Raw genomic sequence first — 18,818 nt, forward strand, 5'->3', positions numbered from 1 at the left:
CCCCCAGTCTAAATTATTTCAGGTAGTTAAGGGAGAGGTAAAAGTTTTCCTGAGTCTGCTGGGTCTTGATAGTTTTCAACTCAAAATAATCCACATTCCAAAGTGGCACATTTTTGGGTAGCCTATTCTGCTCCCCTTCATAGTCACTTTGCATCTTGCTGAACTCTTCATGAATTGTGGGTCCACTGGAATTTTGTGCTCATGAGGGATTACAAATGCTACACGTGAATGGGGGCGTATCCTCTGCTCAGGCACGTGCTCTATTGTCCTATTTTACTTACTTACAAAACACAGTTTGAACGATAAAGTTAAGAATTTCAAGACTGACAACAGGGCATTAAACCAAGCTCTTGACCTTCTGAAAGCAGGACACTTCTGAGTGCTAAGGCACTATGTGATTGCATAAGTCACACATATTTGAAGCTAGCACTACACATCTCGCAGACTCAGTGGGGAACCTTACAAGGGAGGCAACTGTGGAGAAGCCTTCAAACAAACAGGTGATAAATGTGGGAAAAATTTCAGCTGGAATTCAAATCTTATCAAGTACAGGAGAAACCATACTGGAGAAAAAGCCTTGTAATTGTGGTGAGTAAGGATATTAGATAAGTAAGTAAGGATAAAAGAAGGTATCGTGTGGAAGGCATCTTGAATACATGCATTCCTGTGCTGGTCTAAGAATGTTGTAGTACAGGTGAGTATTGGCTCTGCCAAAGCAAGATGGACAAACAGAAAAAGTATGACATATTAAATAAAGAAATAAACAAAAATAAAATACATATTAAAACCTTACAGGAACCTCCCTGGTGGTCCAGTGGTTAAGACTTTGTGCTCCCAGTGCAGGGGGCCCGGGTTCCATCCCTGGTCAGGGAACCAGATCCCTCATGCCACAACTAAAGATTCCACATGTGACAACGAAGATCTTGCGGGCTGCAACTAAGACCCGGCACATCCAAATAAATAAATAAATAAATATTAAAAAAATAAAAAACCTTACAAATATCACTTAAGAAACAGGTTACAATTGTGTTTCCAGAATATAAACCAAAATTTTTTCCTAAGGTATATATTGCAGAGCATTTGTTATTATGCCTTTATAAAAATTTCACATTCAGAAGTCATAAACGTTGCTGTCTTTCCAACCAAATATTCGTTCTTTAAAAAATATGGAAGAGCAGTGCCTTCAGATGGGAAAGATGGGCTCTAATATTTTAAGACTTTTTTTAAATTTCAGGAAACAAAACAAAACTTGTGTCTATAAGAAGAAGTTATGTTTGAGACTGAGAAATTTTGGTTTAAAATGAAAAGAATAAAGGAAGAGTCATTTTTAAATCCAATTTTTTGGTATAGCATGAATTTAAAATTCCATTTATGGGAATTCCCTGGTAGTCCAGTGGTTAGGACTCAGTGCTTTCACTGCAGTGGGCCTGGGTTTGATCCCTGGTAGGTGAACTAAGATCCCACAAGCTGCATGGTGCAGCCAAAAAAATAAATAAATAAAATAAAATTTCATTTATTTATTATTAATCTAAAAGCTAATAATCATGACATGAATAGCGGGATTTAGGAAAACATGTTTCATGTCAGAGTGAATCCATTTCAAGATACTTACATTTAAAAAATACTTTTGTGTTTGTCTTTTTAAAAAATTCAGATATAATTGACAACATTATGTGAGTTTAAGGTATACATTTGGATTTGATACACATATATTGCAATGTGATTACTACCTTAGTGTTAGCTAATACCTCCATCACTTCACATAATTATCTCATCTTTTTTTTGTGATGAGCACATTTAAGATCTAGCCTCTTAGCAACTTTCAGGTATATAATACAGTATGGCTAACTATAATCACAATGCTGTACATTAGATCCCTAGAACTTATTCACCTTCTAACTACAAGTTTGTACCCTCTGACAAACATCTCCCCAGTTCCCCTACTTGCAGCCCCTGGTAACAACCATTCTACTCTATTTCTATGAGTTCAATTTTTTTTAGATTCCAATTATAAATGATATCATGCAGTGTTTTTCTTTCTCTGTCTGATATACCTCGCTTAGCATAATGCCCTCAAGGTCCATCCGTATTGTTGTAAATGGCAGGACTTCCAGGTAGGTGGTAAATTGAAGAAGGGCCCTTCTTCAGTTGAGGAGGTAATACTGAAGAGGACAGATCTAGGAGATAGTTTAGAATCATTTCTGACCTTTTAAGACTACAGGGACTAAAGGAAAAAACCCAAACAAACAAGGCTTAGGTGAGTCTGAAAGATCAGGTAGATGATGTGGCTTCTATTATAAGGGAATAGGAAAGAGGGTACAAAATGGCTTTAGGTGATCCAGGGGAGTCATAAAAGGTAATTTTAAGACAAAAGAGTAAGTTTACTTTACAGAGCAAGCACTAAATGTACAGTAGAGGTTAGACTATGAAATTACACATGATGAAAATACAAATAGGTTTAAATAAAGATAATTTTTATTTTATGAGATCAGTCAGGAATAGGTTTTTAAATGAAGTTATGAAAGCTGGTGCATAGCTTCCTGCTGATGCTGATAACAGGGAGGACAGCACTGTGTTATTCTGCATCATGTCCTTTGTTGATGCAACCCAACCTGGAATGCAATACTTGAGAGGATGGATATTCAGTCTGATTCAGCGTGGTGTTTCTTATGTCTAAAGTGTTCCTGATGCTGTTCAACCTGGATAACTGTCAGAGCTTTCAACCACTCCCTTCTTCTCAAGATGGATTCTGATGTTCACCTTGTTCATGAATGGCCTGGAATTCTGGATATTCCTATTTAAGCTGTCTTTTTCATAGTCTGGAAAGGAATAGTTTGTGGCTCCTGTGTCGCTTGATGAGGAAATTCGGAATGCACTCCCATTCCACAGGCACTGGCTACAGCCTGGAAACAAGATATGGTTGGGGTGTGAAAGACTCAATGAATGAACCAGAGTTAATACCTTAGAAAGACATCTTAGGGAACAGTTCTCAGGGCGTACAATAGACAAAGAATGTGCACAGTCTTATTCCATCCTCAAGAGGAAGTAGAAACACAGAGACTAATATATCTAGTTAGGGTGAGTAGAGACTGAAGCTTTGCAACCTTGCTCTCACAGTAGTGTTGTCCTCCTCTTTTACTGTCAGGAGACTATTCTGTTCCCTTTGATATTTAATAGCCAAGGCTGCAGCCAATATGGCCTATGACAGTTTGAGTAAACTCTTACTCCAAGGGTTGAGGGTATATGGCAGTCTCTGCTTCAAGGGGATTGTCCTTGGGGCTGATTTGTTGGGGTCATTCCTAAGGCAAAATATATCATTACTAACGTAGAGAAATGCCAAAGGTTACTGAAATCTTTAACTGAGGTTAAAGAAGACTAGTCATTTTGAAACTCATTGAATGAACCACTAAAATATTAATTCAAAAGGAAAACTGACAATTCTGATGAATTTTGTCACATGTGACAGAAAGCACAAACTTGGCAAGACAAATAATACAATTTATAATTTGGAAACAACGTGAAGCTTGACCACAAAGGGATGAAATAAAAAATACCAAACCAAGCATGCTGGTGTTTTCCACTACAAATAAATCTACAGATAAGACGTCTGATCATGATCAGTAAATGATCAAATGGTGTGCAGACGTTCACTAGCAATGTAAACAGACAGGTGTGTGAGTGTGCACGTGTGTGGTGTGGTGTGAGGGGGGGCAATCTGAAGTTGCAGCCCCTTCCTGTAGCTGCCGCCTTCACCTCTGGAATCCTGTTCCTGAACCTCAACAGCAGCCCTGAGGGAAGTTAAACCCTGGGCAACAGCCCCCGGGCCACGCAAGCCCAAATGCCCGCTAACCAAGTGGGTGGTGTCTTCATGGTAGTCTCTCCGGGCCTCCAGGGCAAAGTCGCTGCCTAGCCTACCAGGTCCCTGCTGCCACCTTGATTTTGAAACGTATGGTCAATTAGTGTTCTAAAAGGGTGATTTACAAACCCCTTCCCCCTAACTTTAAAATTGTGTTGCTGTGCCGAGCGCCTTGCAGGATCTTGGTTCTGGGACCAGGGATTGAATCCCGGCCCCAGGCAGTGAAAGTGCCAAGTCCTAACCACTGGGCCTCCAGGGAATTCCCCAATACTGTCTTTTCTAATTTTATATCCCGTTGTCATACTGTCAGTGACATAGTCAAGGTTAAGGTTAAGAACTAGGGCACTGGAATAGTATGTGTGTTTATATCCCGCTTCCACCATTTACTATGTGTTCTTGTGCCAGATACTTTACAGCTCAATTTTCTCAACTATAAAATGGGAAATAAAATAAAATAAAATGGTAAAAATAACAGCACTTGTACAATCATGAGACAGGTTTTATCAGCAAAGTGCCCGTAAAAAGAAACTATGGGTTCAACATGACCTTAAAACAAATATTGGGTTATTTAGATCCTCTCAGGACATTTCTAGTTCAAGGTCATTGAAAAATAAATGCTAAGACTTTTTTTTTAAAGCCTCTTAGTGGAAAATTTTGTTCATTAGATTATACGTCTCATATACAAGTTCTGTTTCTAGCCAAAGTTTTCATATAAAAGCATTATATACTATAGAATATTTAGGCCTTAAATATGTTTTTATTTCTCATATTAGTTCAAATGTGCCTCATCTAAAAGGTAAAACAAGTAGAGCAGGATTCACCTTTATATCCTGAAATCATTGGTAGAGTTCCAACTTGTTGCAGATTACTCTCCACTCTTCTCTCAGATACCTACAATTTCTACACTCTCCTCTAGGTCTTTTTTGGAGAGAATAGCAGCCAGCAGCAATGAAATTAAGTTTCAGGACCTATATTTTTAGTACTAATTCCTTCAGCCCTCTTCCACAATTGTCAGTAGCCAGAGAACCCTATTTCTGTCAAGAGAGCTCCCCAGAACTACTCTCTATCCACCTACCCCAGGAAGGTGCCAAAAACCCCACAGCATATGCAGTAAAATCCCAGTTATACTACTGTGTATCTCCTCCAAATTCTAAGGTTTAGTTCAATTTGAACACCTTTCCTTACCTCTAACCCTAGCTCTTGCCTAATTTGCTTCTATTCCCCTCCTGTCTTATTGGAATCTCTGGATTATGGCCTCTTGCTTTAAATGCTTTTCTGGTTGTTCACTTCCTGGCATGACCTCTGAACACAGATTTTGGATTACAAATTGGAATGCCACCACTGCATATGTCCTCTTGTTTGACACGACTGTCTAATTTAGTTGTGCTGTGTCTTCATTCTTTAAAGGAATCTTCCAAAAGAACTGTTCTGCAGTACCTTGCTCAAGCTATTCCACTCCTGGGCTTAGCCTACCTCCTCTTGTGGAGAATCATTAACTAGAGTTGATGATCAGTCTCTTTACCTGAATCTTCTTCCCTCCACACTGTAATCATGGTTATTTCCCAAGAGCGTCCTCTTTTTCTATTTTCATTGCCATAGACTAACCCATTTATTAGCCTCCTCCAAATTCTGCTATTTTGGTTTGATTTTAGCAGTCAATGGAAGAGGTACATCCACTGTCTCACAGAAAGCAGACACATAGAGGTGAAGATCATATGCAGAACAGAAAACTGAGAATGAGAGAGAGAACACTGTCTCACAGAAAGCAGACACATACAAGTGAAGATCATATGCAGAACAGAAAACTGAGAATGAGAGAGAGAATAAAGAGACATTGGTCTTACAGTCATTCATCTCACCCAGTATTTATTTTTTATTCAATGTTTTTCACGTTTTGCTATTTCCTTATGAATTTAAGTTCTTTACATTAATAGGTTTTCCCTCTTGTGAATTCTCTGATGTTGACTAAGGTGTGAGCTCTGACTGAAGGCTCTCCCACACTCACTGCATTCATAGGGTTTCTCTCCAGTGTGGATTCTCAGGTGTCGAATAAGGTGTGAGCTCACCCTGAAGGTTTTCCCACATTCACTACATTCATAGGGTTTCTCTCTGGTGTGAATTCTCTGATGCAGGATAAGATGTGAGTTCAGGCTGAATGCTCTCCCACATTCTTTGCATTCAAAGGGTCTTTCCCCAGTGTGAATCCTCTGGTGTCTAATAAGATCTGAGCTCCCCCCAAAGCCTTTCCCACACTCATTACATTCATAAGGTCTCTCTCCAGTGTGGATTCTCTGATGCCTAATAAGCTTTGAGTTATGTCTGAAAGCTTTCCCACATTCATTACACTGATGGATTTTCTCTCCACTGAAAATTGCTGCATGTTTAATAAGGTTTGGGCTCTTGAGAGATTTTCCATATTGGTGAATTTTTTCTCCAGCATAAATTCTTTGATGCTTAATAAAGTCTGAATTCCATTTGAAACTTTGGTCATAGGTACTGTGTTTACAAGATTTCTGGTGTGAAAATTCATTAGAGTTCAGATTTAAGCTTCTCTCACAACCATCATGGCTAATTATTTCACCCGTAAGTGTATTTTTGTGGGTGAGGATTTTACTAAAACCTCCATCCTGAGCAGATGATGGTTTTTGAGACTCCCCTGATTCTTTTTCCTGTTGTCTCTTTAACCTGCCTGTAGACTTACAGATGTCTTGAGCCTCAGCAGATCCTTCTGACACAAATCCTGAAATTCTTCCTGATATAATTCTCTGTGATTCCATTCTCTCATAAATTTCCAGCTTTGGCATGGATCCACTGTTTTCACTCTCATTATCTAAAATAATAATGAAAAATAAAGGGGTAAATACCTGTTTGCTGAGCTGATAGAAAATAAAACTTTGAGGTACATGCAAGATGGTTACCTATTGGTACTTCATTTGGCCACTCTAAAAATGTGTGGCCTTTGGAATGAGAAGACTGATGGATGAGGATACAAAAGAGAAAAATTGGTAAAAGCAAGTAATTTATGCAGTGGTTGGCAGAGAGAGGAAACAGACATCTGAGGATGAGCAGATACAACAGAAAAGATTAGGAAGAGGATCACCACCAGCAAGAATGGGGGTGGGGAACAAAGTAAGGAGAAAGAACTATGCAATGTGACTGAGAGGGCTCTTGAGGAACTTTGGATCTATGATATTTCTAGTGTTAGGCTTAGAGGATGAAAGGGAGGCACCATCTCAAAGAGAGCAGATGAGGACATAGATGCATTGAGAAAAGTAAAGTTATAATGACTCTGAGGTATGTATGTGGTGGGAGAAACCTCCATCCATCTATCCATCCAATCCACCCTTCCATTTCTTCTTCATCATTCATGGATAATCAAATTCTGTCATTTCTGCTAAATGTCCCCTATATACCTCCCTTTCTTTACATTTCTGTTACTATAGAACCTCACCGCTTCCTGTTTAGATAACTGTAACAGCCTCCTTGCTATTCTGACTCTGAGCTATTCGTCTTCCCAGTCATCCTGAATACCCTTACCAGACGAACTGTCATTAAACCCTGTCATCCTGGGACTTCCCTAGTGGTGCAGTGGTTAAGAATCCGCCTGCCAATGCAGGGGACATGGGTTCCAGCCCTGGTCCGGGAAGATCCCACATGCTGCGGAGCAACTAAGTCTGTGCACCACAACTACTGAGCCTGTGCTCTAGAGCCCGTGAGCCACAACTACTGAGCCCATGTGCCACAGCTATTGAAGCCCATGCACCTAGAGCCCATGCTCCGCAACAAGAGAAGCCATTGCAATGAGAAGCCCATGCACCGCAATGAAGAGAAGCCCCAGCTCGCTGTAGCTAGAGAAAGCCTGCGCACATCAACAAAGACCCAATGCAGCCAAAAATAAAATAACAACAACAAAAAACCCTGTCATCCCCTTACACCCTACTCAGAAACCCTTAATCTCTTCTACAACACACCTGAGCTCTTCAGACTGGTTTCCAGGACTATGATCTAGTCCTCAAAATTCCTACCTTCTAGCTCATCAACCATATACTGTGCTCATGACTCTATATTATGCTGGAATCAAGCAGCCCCTCTTTGTTATAGGGTGTCTTTTGTCTAGAATAAGCTGGGCAGTAAAGGGGGTTAGGGAGTGCTGGTCTTAGGGTGGGAAAATTTACAATTTTAGGTGGGGTGAATGGAAATGTTTCCAGAGCAAACTTGAAAGCAGAATTTGGGTAATTTTTTAAAATTACTGTAATTTACTCTTGGGTTTATTTTTGGGACCATATACACCTAAAGTGATATTGAGTCCATGAACTTTTTAAACAATGAGTTTTCAAACAGCAATGAGGATTCTATGGAGGTAGTCAGTGCAAATATGGCCAACTTTCTATAAAAACATAAAAGAGCTTTGTAAAACCAAAAGTAAAATAAAAAAAGGCAACAATATGGATCTTGTTCTATGTATCTGTGAATTATTTTCTATTTCTGAGTATATCATCACATATTTGCCTCTCTTTTTCTCTATCATTGTATCTGCTTCTCTACGAACATGTTTTGTTTCTGTGTATGTGTTTCTTTCCCTTTTGCTTCTTTTCTCATTTCCTGACATCTCAACTCATTCATTTTCTTTCCTTTAACTTGCTCATAACATGAAAACATCTCATGTTTGGGAAATATTATGGATAAAGAACAAATGAAAAAAAGGAGACATTTTGGATAAGAAACAAAGTTTTCTCTCTCTTTTTCTGGTTGGCCAATGACACACAAGAAAAAAGTTCTCTATTTCTCATTAAGTAATAAAGGAAAGGACCATCTACAGTTATGAAGACTAATATGAGAAGGGAGGTTCACTGTCCCAGTTCTTCAGGGACGTGCATCACAGAGAGTATTGTCCCTTACCACGGTCCAGTAGGAGCTGGGGTTCTGAAGAACCATGAAGGACCTTGGTGTTCACTGGCTGGAACTGGACACTAAGTGGTGGTCCAGGAGGTGCCACTTTTCTCCTGAATAGTTCTTGTCCATGTCCACAGACTGGAATCTGAGAAAAACAAAGTACATTTGAGCTTATGAGAGAATCCCTGTTGGAATTAAAAATCTTCCAAAACCGAAGAAAACCTCCTGTAGTATTGGGTTGGCCAAAACGTTCATTCGGATTGAACAAACGTTTTTGCCAACTCAATAATATAAAACTGGGGAAGGAAGAATATTAAGTCTGACTCAATTATAAAAGGTAGTATGGTACCAAACAGAGAGGGAAGGAGACATAACTGCATACTGAATTACGAGTTCTTATAAAGCTCACTAGATATCAATCTCAGGCCCTTTTCTCCCTTTGTGGGACTCCACCCGTCCTGGAGGTCTTAGATCTCCCATCCCCTTTGTACCTGGAGTACTGCTTCATCAGTGCCTCTCTCTAAATCTTCCAGTATGGTCACTGCCTCCTCTCCAGTCTCTGGGTAATGTTCATGCACCCAAGCCTGTAGATCCCCTGGCAGGATGGTCAGGAACTGCTCTAGCACCAGTAGCTCCAGGATCTGCTCCTTGGTGTGGGTTTCTGGCTTCAGCCACCGACAGCAGAGCTCTCGCAGCCGGCTCAGTGCCTCGCGGGGTCCTGGGGAATCCTGGTAGCAGAACTGCCTGAACAGCTGCCGGTAGAGCTCCTGCCTGAGGGGATCACTTCTCTGTAAGCAAGTGTCCTGCTTCCAGACAAAATCTTCCTCTTCAATCTTCACTATCAGAAGTCCTTCATCCTCTTGAAGGTTCTGAGCTGCAGCTTTCTTTGATTCTGTTGTCATCTTGAGATAAAATGTATGATCAGAATCCCACTTCTGCTCTGTGAAAGGCCTTTTTTAGTTTAAAGAGCTCTCCTGAGGGATAAAAAAAATTGTTATTACTGTCTAGGAAGACAAAATATCACATCATAGAAATAGTTATTCTTCATTATACACTTAAAAGCACTGAAATACCTGTTTTGTGGAATACAACTGTGGCATAATTTCTACCTAAAAGCAGCTTAAAATCTTATTTTAAAAATAAGATAATTTAAATTACAAATATTAAATATAAGACAATATAAATATAAGGCTATATTAAATGTTAACTTGTCACATGCAATTAAATTATTTGTTAGTCATAAATAAAATAACCATCAAAACAGAAAAATGACAGAAGTGCTTCATAAAGTTGGAGATAGAAAAGAGCACAGTAGGTTACAATGGTCAGGAGAAGCTTAATTAAAAAACTAACTTCTGATGAATGAATAGGATTTGACTAGGATGTGGGAGAAAGATATAGGAAATTACAAGCAAGGAAGAGCTTGAACAACTGGTTAATGGTAGGAACACAGAAGTGGGAAAGCAAAATGTCAGTAGGTTTGTATAAGGAAATTATAGAGACAAAGTTCATGAATTCAGAGTTTATCTTTTAGGCACTGGGGAGCCAACAAAAGCAGAATGGCCTGACAAATACTGTTTGTGGAGATATATTGTTTATTTCTAGGATGGACCACAATATGAAAAGATAGAAACATAAAGAGGCTATTATACTCATAAAAGTGTGGGGGAAATACAAGCTTAGAATGTTATAATTATCCATTCAGAATGTGGAACTAGGATTACTTATAAATCTCTTAAATAATAAAATAGGGCAACTTTTCTTGACAACCAGAGGTTAACAATTTCAGTCAGTGTAACTAGCTTCTTCCCCAAAAGTCTCAGGTAGGTTTCCTTTTGTCCCAACAATTCCTTCTCTGCCTTTCCAGTTTCATGGCTCAGTCTATGTCCTGGACATTGAGGCCTATCATATCACCAGTAAATTATAATAAACCAGCACCAAGACTTGCTTATCAGTCTTTTGTTAGTCTTTTTGTTAGATATGAGTTCCTCAAGTCTTATCAGCACTTTGGAATGGTCAGTCTGGTGTCTGAACTGAAAAACTGAATAAAGGAATTTAGAGGTGAAGCCCCAGAGTACAATAGCAAAATACAAGTACCAATCTTTCATGTCCTTCTACTCAACATTTCACCAAGCTGACTACTGACTCTTGCACAGACATGTACAAGAATGTACATGTACAAGACATGTACAATAACATGTACAAGACATGTTATTAAGAATCTTAACACAGTAAAGCATTGGGCTAGAAGTTATATGGCAGTGGTTTCCAAGAAAGTCTGAATTCAGAACTGAGCTCACTGCCTAGCTGTCATGTGGGAACTTTGTTAGAAACAGATTCCTTGGCCCTGCCCCTGGAGATACTGACCTGGTTAGTATGGGGTATGCCTAGATATTCTCTATTCTGATGTACAGATATAAGGAATTTAAAAAATAGTATTTGAGTTTACAAGGAGTTTGCAAAATAATTGGAAAGAAATGACATAAAACACACATGGATACAAAACATTTAAATAACAAAACAAGTTTCACGTGACACACACATTGAAAATGTTTGATAAATGCTGAAAGCTGAAGTACTAAACAAATTGCATGGTAGAGACAGTGAATATCTTAATAGCTCTGAGGTAAGGAAAGAATGTGTGTGTATGTGTGAAAATATTTCCTACAGGTGGTGGGGCTTAAACTGGACAATAAAGGATAAGAAAGATCCAGAAAGGCAAAAAGGAAGGGAGAGAAAAGAGTTGAGGAAGTGGGAAAGAACAGCAGATTGATAATGAGACCAGCTTGCAGGGTGTAACTGGAGTGACTAAGAATTGCACTACCTCTGATAAGGAATTCATCAACTCTACTCTGAGCTCCTACAGTTCCTAAAACATAACATCTGTGGATACAACACATATCAACCTGTATTAGTTTTAGTTGTTTGGCTGTTTTCTTTTTCTTTTTTTTTAATCAATTGACTGGAGCTCCATGAGGTTAAGGACCATGCATTATTAATATTTATTCTTAAGTTCCCACATTTGTTGATTTATTGGATAAAAATGTAAATTAGGAAATTTGAGTTTCCTAATTGCTTTGTGTTTTGGATATTCTGTATTTTAGATGATGAGACGTCCACTTAGAAAAACATTTCCAACAGATATTAAGAGATTTTAATGGAAAGGAGTTAGGAATGGAAATACAAATTTAGATAAGATCCACGGAAAGGGCAGTTAAAGATAAATATTGAGGATAATTCTCCAAGAGAATGAAATGAAGATCACAGGCTAAGACTGAACCCTGGAAAACAGAGTTTGAGGGGGTGAAAGTAAGAACAAAATTTAGCAATGATAGAGGAGGAAAATGGGGGGTTAGAGCTATGGTATATATATCAGTCTCAATCTTTCATAATTTATTGGGACATTCTCTTGATATAGAGACCTAAGTTCACTTCTTGTTATGTTTTCTAGACGTGCTAAGTGTTTACCAGGTAGTGTCTTAAATCTTTAGGGGCATTATCTCATTTAGCGTAGGGAGATGAACAGTAAAGTAGGCCTACAGAATCCACAATTCCTAGCTTAAACTTAAATTATCATGCTAAGCATCTGATTCTACAACATATGTTATCTCCTCACATAGCTGAAAGTTCTGTCTTCAGATGTTTAATCACTTCTCATCCACTTAAAACAGTCCACAACTCTAGATAAAATCATCTAGTTCTCAAGGATTTTATATATACCCCCTAAGCTGGGTTTCAAACGTCTTACTAACCTCAAGCTAATAAACATTTATTGAACATCTAGTGCTTTACAAGCATTGTGTTGGAGCAGAGTTACAAAAATAGCTAAGCAGATATGTAAACAAATGCCATTAGAACAGAGAGTAGGGAGTAATTAGTTACGTTGGGAAAGGTGGAAGTTTCGTAAAGTGCAGGCTTCCTGTTGGATGAGTAGGTTCCTCGTGAATGGGTAGGTTCTGGGTGTGTATGTTGGGGTAGGAGGAGGACAGGGGTGGGGGGGGAGTTTTGCTGGCGGAGGGATGGCAGTTAGGGGAAATCCAGTAGAGGTCACAGAGCAGGGGATTCACAGCTCTCAGAGCACCTTGTGTTTCTCAAATTGAGGCACTTTCCAGTCTTACAACTGCCTGATTTGCTGTCTCCTCTCTCATTCTAGAACGAGATATTGGTTTCAATATTGGTTTCGCGGCCTCCCCGCGACACAGGAAACACTAAATATTTACTGTGTGAGTAAATTTCATGAGGATGCCGGGCTGTCCCCACTTTTCCTGCGAAAAGGCAGATTACTCCTCCCATGAGAAACAGGAATCAGGGGCGGACCGTGGGGCAGTTTTCTTCTGGCAGAACGCAGCCGATCCAAGACAGATGCCACCCTTCCTCGCCTTGCCCGACCGCGTCAGGCCACTCCTTTTACCAGTGACCCTATAATCTCCACAAGCAGGAATGCCCGAGGCACCCCCCCAACCACGCCCTCTTAGCCCTCAACGATGACGTCACGCGCGGCGGGGGTAACTATGGAAACCCCTACCCTCTCCAGAAATAGGAGGGCGCGAACTCTCCCAACGCCAAACCTAGTTCCACCTTTCCTCGGGATTCCTCTGAGGTCCCGGTCCAGAGCGCCATAGGGCTGCTGCAATCCCGAAGGGAACATGCTAGGGACTGGGTGTTTAAAAAGGGACAAAGGGCCGGACATCTGAGGCCCCAGAGCCGGACTCACCTCTCCCACAGGGCTGGTTCCGATCGGACACTTCCGGTGGAAGGACGGAGCTGCAATACCCCCCAAGGCGTCCTTTCACAGAGACTTTTGAGGCTGCGCAGAAGGAGACGGGCAGGCTTTGGACTGCGCTTCCCAGAAGCCTTCGGATCTCCTCAGGAGTGGGGACTCCATTTCCCAGGCGTTTTCGCTACGGTCTTGAAGTCCTCACACTTTGAAGGAGAAGGCGTCTTTTTTTCTCTTTGTAGTAGTAAGCTTTCCTCTACAGCTCCCGTGCGCGCCTCATCTTTGACTTCATCCCATTTCAGAATGGGGCCGTGAAATGGAAGCCCACGCAGCAGGGACGCGGGTCAAACTTCACCTTTGGACTTATGGGAAACTTTTCCCAAATCCTTGGTTTGTCCCCCAACCCGGGTGGACCGCAGATATGCAAAACGGGGTTAATCATAACGCCTGGCTTAAGACTTTGCGTTACCCTAAATTGTGAGCATTCTTTAATCCATTACCAAATCTATAAGACCTAGAACATTGACAATAACCTAACCTTTACTACAACTTTCTCTTGTCTCCCTCCGTATTTTGTGTTTCCTTACTTTTTTTTTTTTTTTTATTGTGGTACGCGGGCCTCTCACTGTTGTGGTCTCTCCCGTTGCGGAGCACAGGCTCCGGACGCACAGGCTCAGTGGCCATGGCTCACGGGCCCAGCTGCTCCGTGGCATGTGGGATCTTCCCGGACCGGGGCACAAACCCGTGTCCCCTACACCGGCAGGCGAATTCTCAACCACTGCACCACCAGGGAAGCCCTTTCCTTACTTATTGAAAAGATAGTTCTGCTTGATACATAAACATGGCCAAACAATATAGGCTTTTAATTTTAGTTGATTTTGGTCTAAAAGGCATCATGTCATAGGTAATCTGAGTTTGCTTCCTTTCACTCAATATGTTAAGGTATACCCATATTGTTGAGTTAAAATCCATTTTCATTACTGTATAATATTCCATTTGTTAATATAGCATTGTGTTCATCCTTTCTCCTAAGATGGGTTGATAACAGCATTATCACTCTTTTGGATTACCAATCGTAAACACTTAAGTGAGCCCTCTGCTTCTGCCTGTCTCCCCCACAGCCCATTCTCAATAGAGCAGCCAGAGTGATAGTTTTTGTTTTTTTAAATCAGAATATCATTTTTCCCTCATGTGGAACTTATACTATCCTCTCGTGTTGTATGTTTGCTCTCTCCTCTCTCTCTCTCTTTTTTTTCATTTAGTTTTGGCTGCATTGGGTCTTTGTTGCTTTGTGCAGGCTTTTTCTAGTTGTGGTGAGCGGAGGCTACTCTTTTTGTTGCCGTGCGTGGTGTTCTCATTGCGGTGGCTTCTCTTGTTGCAGAGCCTGGGCTCTAGGTGCACGGGCTTCAGTAATTGTGGCACGTGGGCTCAGTAGTTGTGGCTGGCAGGCTCTAGAGCGCAGGCTCAGTAGTTGTGGCACACGGGCAAAAGTCGCTGTCTGGAGCCCTTGCTCCAGACCAGGGCTCAAACCCATGTTCCCTGCTTTGGCAGGCGGTTTCTTGTTACTTAGTTTAGATAGTAGTTTCTCACTTTTACTTATCATTTAAAAAATATCCAACTCTTGGATTTATTTTTTAAAGTTTTATTTTTCAGTTTTCTGATTCATTGATTTCTGCTTTTATCTCAATTTCTGTTGCAGTCCCTCAGTTTATTTATTTTGTTGTCTCTTTTCAACTGGATTCTTATTATATTTATCTATGTTTCATTTAAATGTTTACGGCTAAAAATTTTCCTTTGCACACTGCTGTAGTTGTTGTCTATACCTATTAGCATACATAATGACCTCCATCAGGGAACCCTGCCCCCCTGCCTAAATGTTAAACTAAAATGCCTTTGTTCAGCTCACAGGGAAACATTCTGACCCTGCTCACCTGTGAATGGCTGCAAGAAAGAAGAAATTAACACATCCCCTCCCCGAGGCTGGTCAAATCAGGAGATATTTTGCAAGACTTATGGCCTTTTAACTTTATTTCCTAACCTCCGCCTCCCCATCCCCTTCTATAAAAGAAACTAGCATCCAGACCCCAATGAGATGGTTCTCTAGGACATTAGCCTGCCATCTTCTCAGACGGCCAGCTTTCCGAGTAAAGGTGCTATTCCTTTCCTCAACACCTCATCTCCCGATTTATTGCCCTGTCGTGCGGTGAGCAGAGCGAGCTCGGACTCGGTAACAAAAAGGAGACAATCAAAGTTTAATAACACGTATACATGGAAGAACCCAGGAAAACTGAGTAAACTTGCCAAAATGGCCAAAGTTCCCACCTTAAATACCGTCCTCAGCTAAAGATAAAAGGATGTTGAGGGTGAGGAGAGTCTGTTATGGGAGGTTACCAGGAAAAGCATAGTAAACAAAGGTGATTGTGATAGAGATTGGTCATTGTCTTCTCCATTGATACAAGTTTCTAGATATTTGGTCATTCTCCTCTTTCAGGTACAGGCAGGGAGACACACTTACAAATAAAGATTTCCCTTAAAAATATAAATGTTCCACATAAAAGGGCAGCTCCTACTTGATTTTCAGAGCCCTTCGCTGTTAACACAAGTTCGTGTGCCCGATGCACAGTGAGGCCAAACAAACTGAAACGTTGGAGTTTGAGCAGAGAAAGGCTTATTGCAAGGCCATGCAAGGAGAGCGGTTGGTGGCTCATGCCCTAAAAAGCCCCAAGCTCCCTGAAGGAAGTGGTGGGGGGAAGGGTTTGCAGGGGCTGTGATCAGCTTGTGCACAATTCTTTGATTGGCTGATGGTGAGGTAGCAGGGTGGTGTCACAGGGGTTAACATTATCAGTCTTTAGGCTCCAAGAGGCCTGGGTCTATGTGCTTATGGTCCTCAATTAGTTAACGTCTTCCATTTGTTTGAGAGGGGGAGGTTTTTTACATCTGCAAAACAACCCAGGAAATGTGCATCAAATGCTGTTATCTAGGTACTTCAGAGAGGAACTAAAGCAGAGGATATGGAGGAAGGCCTGTCCTGGGAAGGCTCCATGGGGTCCTGCTTGATTACATCCCTTGTCTGCTGTTTCTCAGAAAATAACCGGCTTAAAACAATTAATATGCCAAAGACATATTTTAGGGTGGCAAATTCTGCTCCCCTACACTGCAACAGATATGGGCTAGGCGTGGAGTGGAACCTCGGCAGGTGTTACAGATCAGAGGCCACTGTCTCTGCGTGACCTAGCAAATATTTTTTTAAATTAAATTATTTCTTATACAGCAGGTTCTTATTATCTATTTTATACATATTAATGTATAGGACCCAGCAAATATTTGTTTATCAAATAGTACCAAACTGCAAACACAGGAGAAGCTCTGAAAACTGAGTAAAAGTTCCGCTTTTGTAAGAGACATTTATATTTATAAGGGAAATCTCTATTTTCAAGGGTGTCTCCCTTTCTGTATCAGGAATAGCAAGATAACCAAATCTCTAGAAACTGTTATCAATGGAGAACGCTTAAATATGCATAACAACCATACCCTGGTTTACCCTGCTTTGCCTGAAAACGGCCCATAACTGATCTAAACCTGGCCAGGATCCTTGCCCTTGAACAGGTCTCAATAATTAATGATCTAAAGGGAACAAAAGAATGCTGGAACAAAGGACTGTTATCAGGCAAGAGAAGTAACAATAGCAAAGATAGTAAATCAGTGGTAAAGACTCCCAGCTCGTTTCTGTGCTAAAGATTAGCCTGAAGCACATTCTCCAGCTGGCTTGCAGAATTTAAATGCTCAATCACCAGATCAATTGGAGCCTAAGGGATCATGATGTTGACCCTTTATGAGCCTTGTGACTGACTAAAGCTTGAACCCTGCTGACCTTTGCCCCAATTCTGTGCTGAAGTCTCCTCTGTTCAAGCCCCTTCACGAATATGCATGTACTCTTAGCTTAAAACTGCCCCAATTTTGCTGCTCTGGGAAAGAACCCTGGTGTTCTCCGTACTTGCTGCAAGTAGTAAATCCTTCCTTCTCCTGATCTTGGTTTGGTTGTGTCTTTTGGCTATACTCGCTGAGAGGTGAACCCAGTTTTTGGGTAACAACAGATGTAGAAAGAAAGCTTGGAACTTCCCTTTTCTGACTAAAAGAAAATTCTGAGAAACGAGGACTGCCATAAATCCCTTCTCCAGAGGAATTTTATGGCCATGAAGAAGATGGAAAGTCAGCACCAAGATGAGTCTGCACAAAGATACTTCACTAAAATAACCCTTGTGTTCTATTAATTTCCCCGTGTATTTACATATCTGAGGCAAGGTCCTGGTGCGACACGCCAGCGACAGATGGCAGGCATGACATGCCAGTAGTCTTCATTCCTAGGGGAAGAGGGAGGTTACAGGTTATGGGGGAATTGACATCCCGATTGGCTCATCGGTTGCCAGGGAAACCAGCAGAGGGCCTTGCCCCTCACCGCTCCTTTGATAAGCTATCATAGTGGAGATAGTTCCGATCTAAAGATTAGAACAGCCACTAGATGGGGCCGGGGCAAGTACATAGGTATTTACAGATTAGGATGTATGATTAAGAGGGAAGGTCAGTCAGGTGAGTAGGGTGTAGGTGTAGCAGGCACTGGTCGAGCAGGGGATGTAGGTACAGAGAGCAAGAGAACAGCCACCTTGGGTGGCCTAATCATACAACGTGTGTGTAGGTGGGGGTAAGCCAGGCATGTAGGGCATTGGGCATGATTTTAAAGAATGTAGGTTGATCTACACCTAGTTATACATTAGCTCCCATCCACCCCACCCCTAAACTATGCTGAGCTCCCGGGGTGGGGCCTTCGTAAAAGAGAGGCTGCAGTTCCCTGAAGTGGGTGATGGCAGGAATGAATGAATGAGAAGTATTGAGAGGATGGTACTTAATGAAGAACACCTTCCAGGTTAAAAGAGGGAGAGCAGAGACCCTGGAACTACTGGATCACGGACTGTTATCCTAGGCCCCAAACCTGAACTTGAATGCAAATGTGTATGTGCACAGGTTTCTAAGGAGTTTATCCAGATCTTTCATCAGTTCTTACAAGGATCTGTGAACCTACCTGTTAAGAATCCCCCACCCTAGACTTTAAGGGGAGATGGTCAGAAACAGCATACCAGCACCCTTAGCTTTGAGCTATGGTGAGCTTTTAAACCGTGTGTTTAATTTGTGAGTTTACCCCTTCTATCTGTGCTGAGTCTGCAGAATTTTCCTGAGAAAGAAAGGGACTGTCAGGGAAATCTGTGCTACAAAGGAAAATTATAGCGCACCCTTTTGTGTCATCTGATTCTGATTCTGTGAAAGCTATTTTACAATTCTGTAGATTGTAGATATCTG

The 18,818-nt window shown here is 41.1% G+C and overlaps 1 protein-coding gene across 5 annotated transcripts; it reads right to left on the reverse strand.

The window, feature by feature from the left end:
• Nucleotides 1–2,497: 2,497 nt before the first annotated feature.
• Nucleotides 2,498–13,807, reverse strand: ZNF165 (zinc finger protein 165). 5 transcript variants are annotated; one of them, XM_067006616.1, is made up of 5 exons: nucleotides 13,464–13,807; nucleotides 9,241–9,723; nucleotides 8,756–8,894; nucleotides 6,558–6,686; nucleotides 2,498–2,903 (listed from the first exon to the last, which is right to left on the reverse strand). In XM_067006616.1, exons 2-5 carry the CDS (start codon nucleotides 9,649–9,651, stop codon nucleotides 2,695–2,697), a joined length of 888 nt encoding a protein of 295 aa, XP_066862717.1. In that variant the 5' UTR covers nucleotides 9,652–9,723; nucleotides 13,464–13,807; the 3' UTR covers nucleotides 2,498–2,694. The 5 variants fall into 5 exon arrangements, with proteins under 5 accessions (XP_066862717.1, XP_066862715.1, XP_058931429.1 ...); XM_067006614.1 differs by lacking the exons at nucleotides 2,498–2,903; nucleotides 13,464–13,807 and adding exons at nucleotides 11,117–11,152; nucleotides 12,831–12,893 and having other exon boundaries at nucleotides 5,714–6,686; XM_059075446.2 differs by lacking the exon at nucleotides 2,498–2,903 and having other exon boundaries at nucleotides 5,714–6,686.
• Nucleotides 13,808–18,818: the final 5,011 nt, after the last annotated feature.

The sequence above is a fragment of the Kogia breviceps genome, chromosome 10 (genome assembly GCF_026419965.1).
Source record: "Kogia breviceps isolate mKogBre1 chromosome 10, mKogBre1 haplotype 1, whole genome shotgun sequence".
Lineage (NCBI taxonomy): Eukaryota > Metazoa > Chordata > Mammalia > Artiodactyla > Physeteridae > Kogia > Kogia breviceps.

Excerpts from the sequence above, each read along its gene's own strand:
- ZNF165 (XM_059075446.2), bottom strand. The coding sequence starts at position 9,651 with ATGACAACAGAATCAAAGAAAGCTGCAGCTCAGAACCTTCAAGAGGAT. Across the intron at positions 8,895-9,240 it reads CTGATGAAGCAGTACTCCAG|ATTCCAGTCTGTGGACATGG; the intron begins GTACAAAGGGGA and ends TGTTTTTCTCAG. Across the intron at positions 6,687-8,755 it reads CCAGCTCCTACTGGACCGTG|ATAATGAGAGTGAAAACAGT; the intron begins GTAAGGGACAAT and ends TTATTATTTTAG.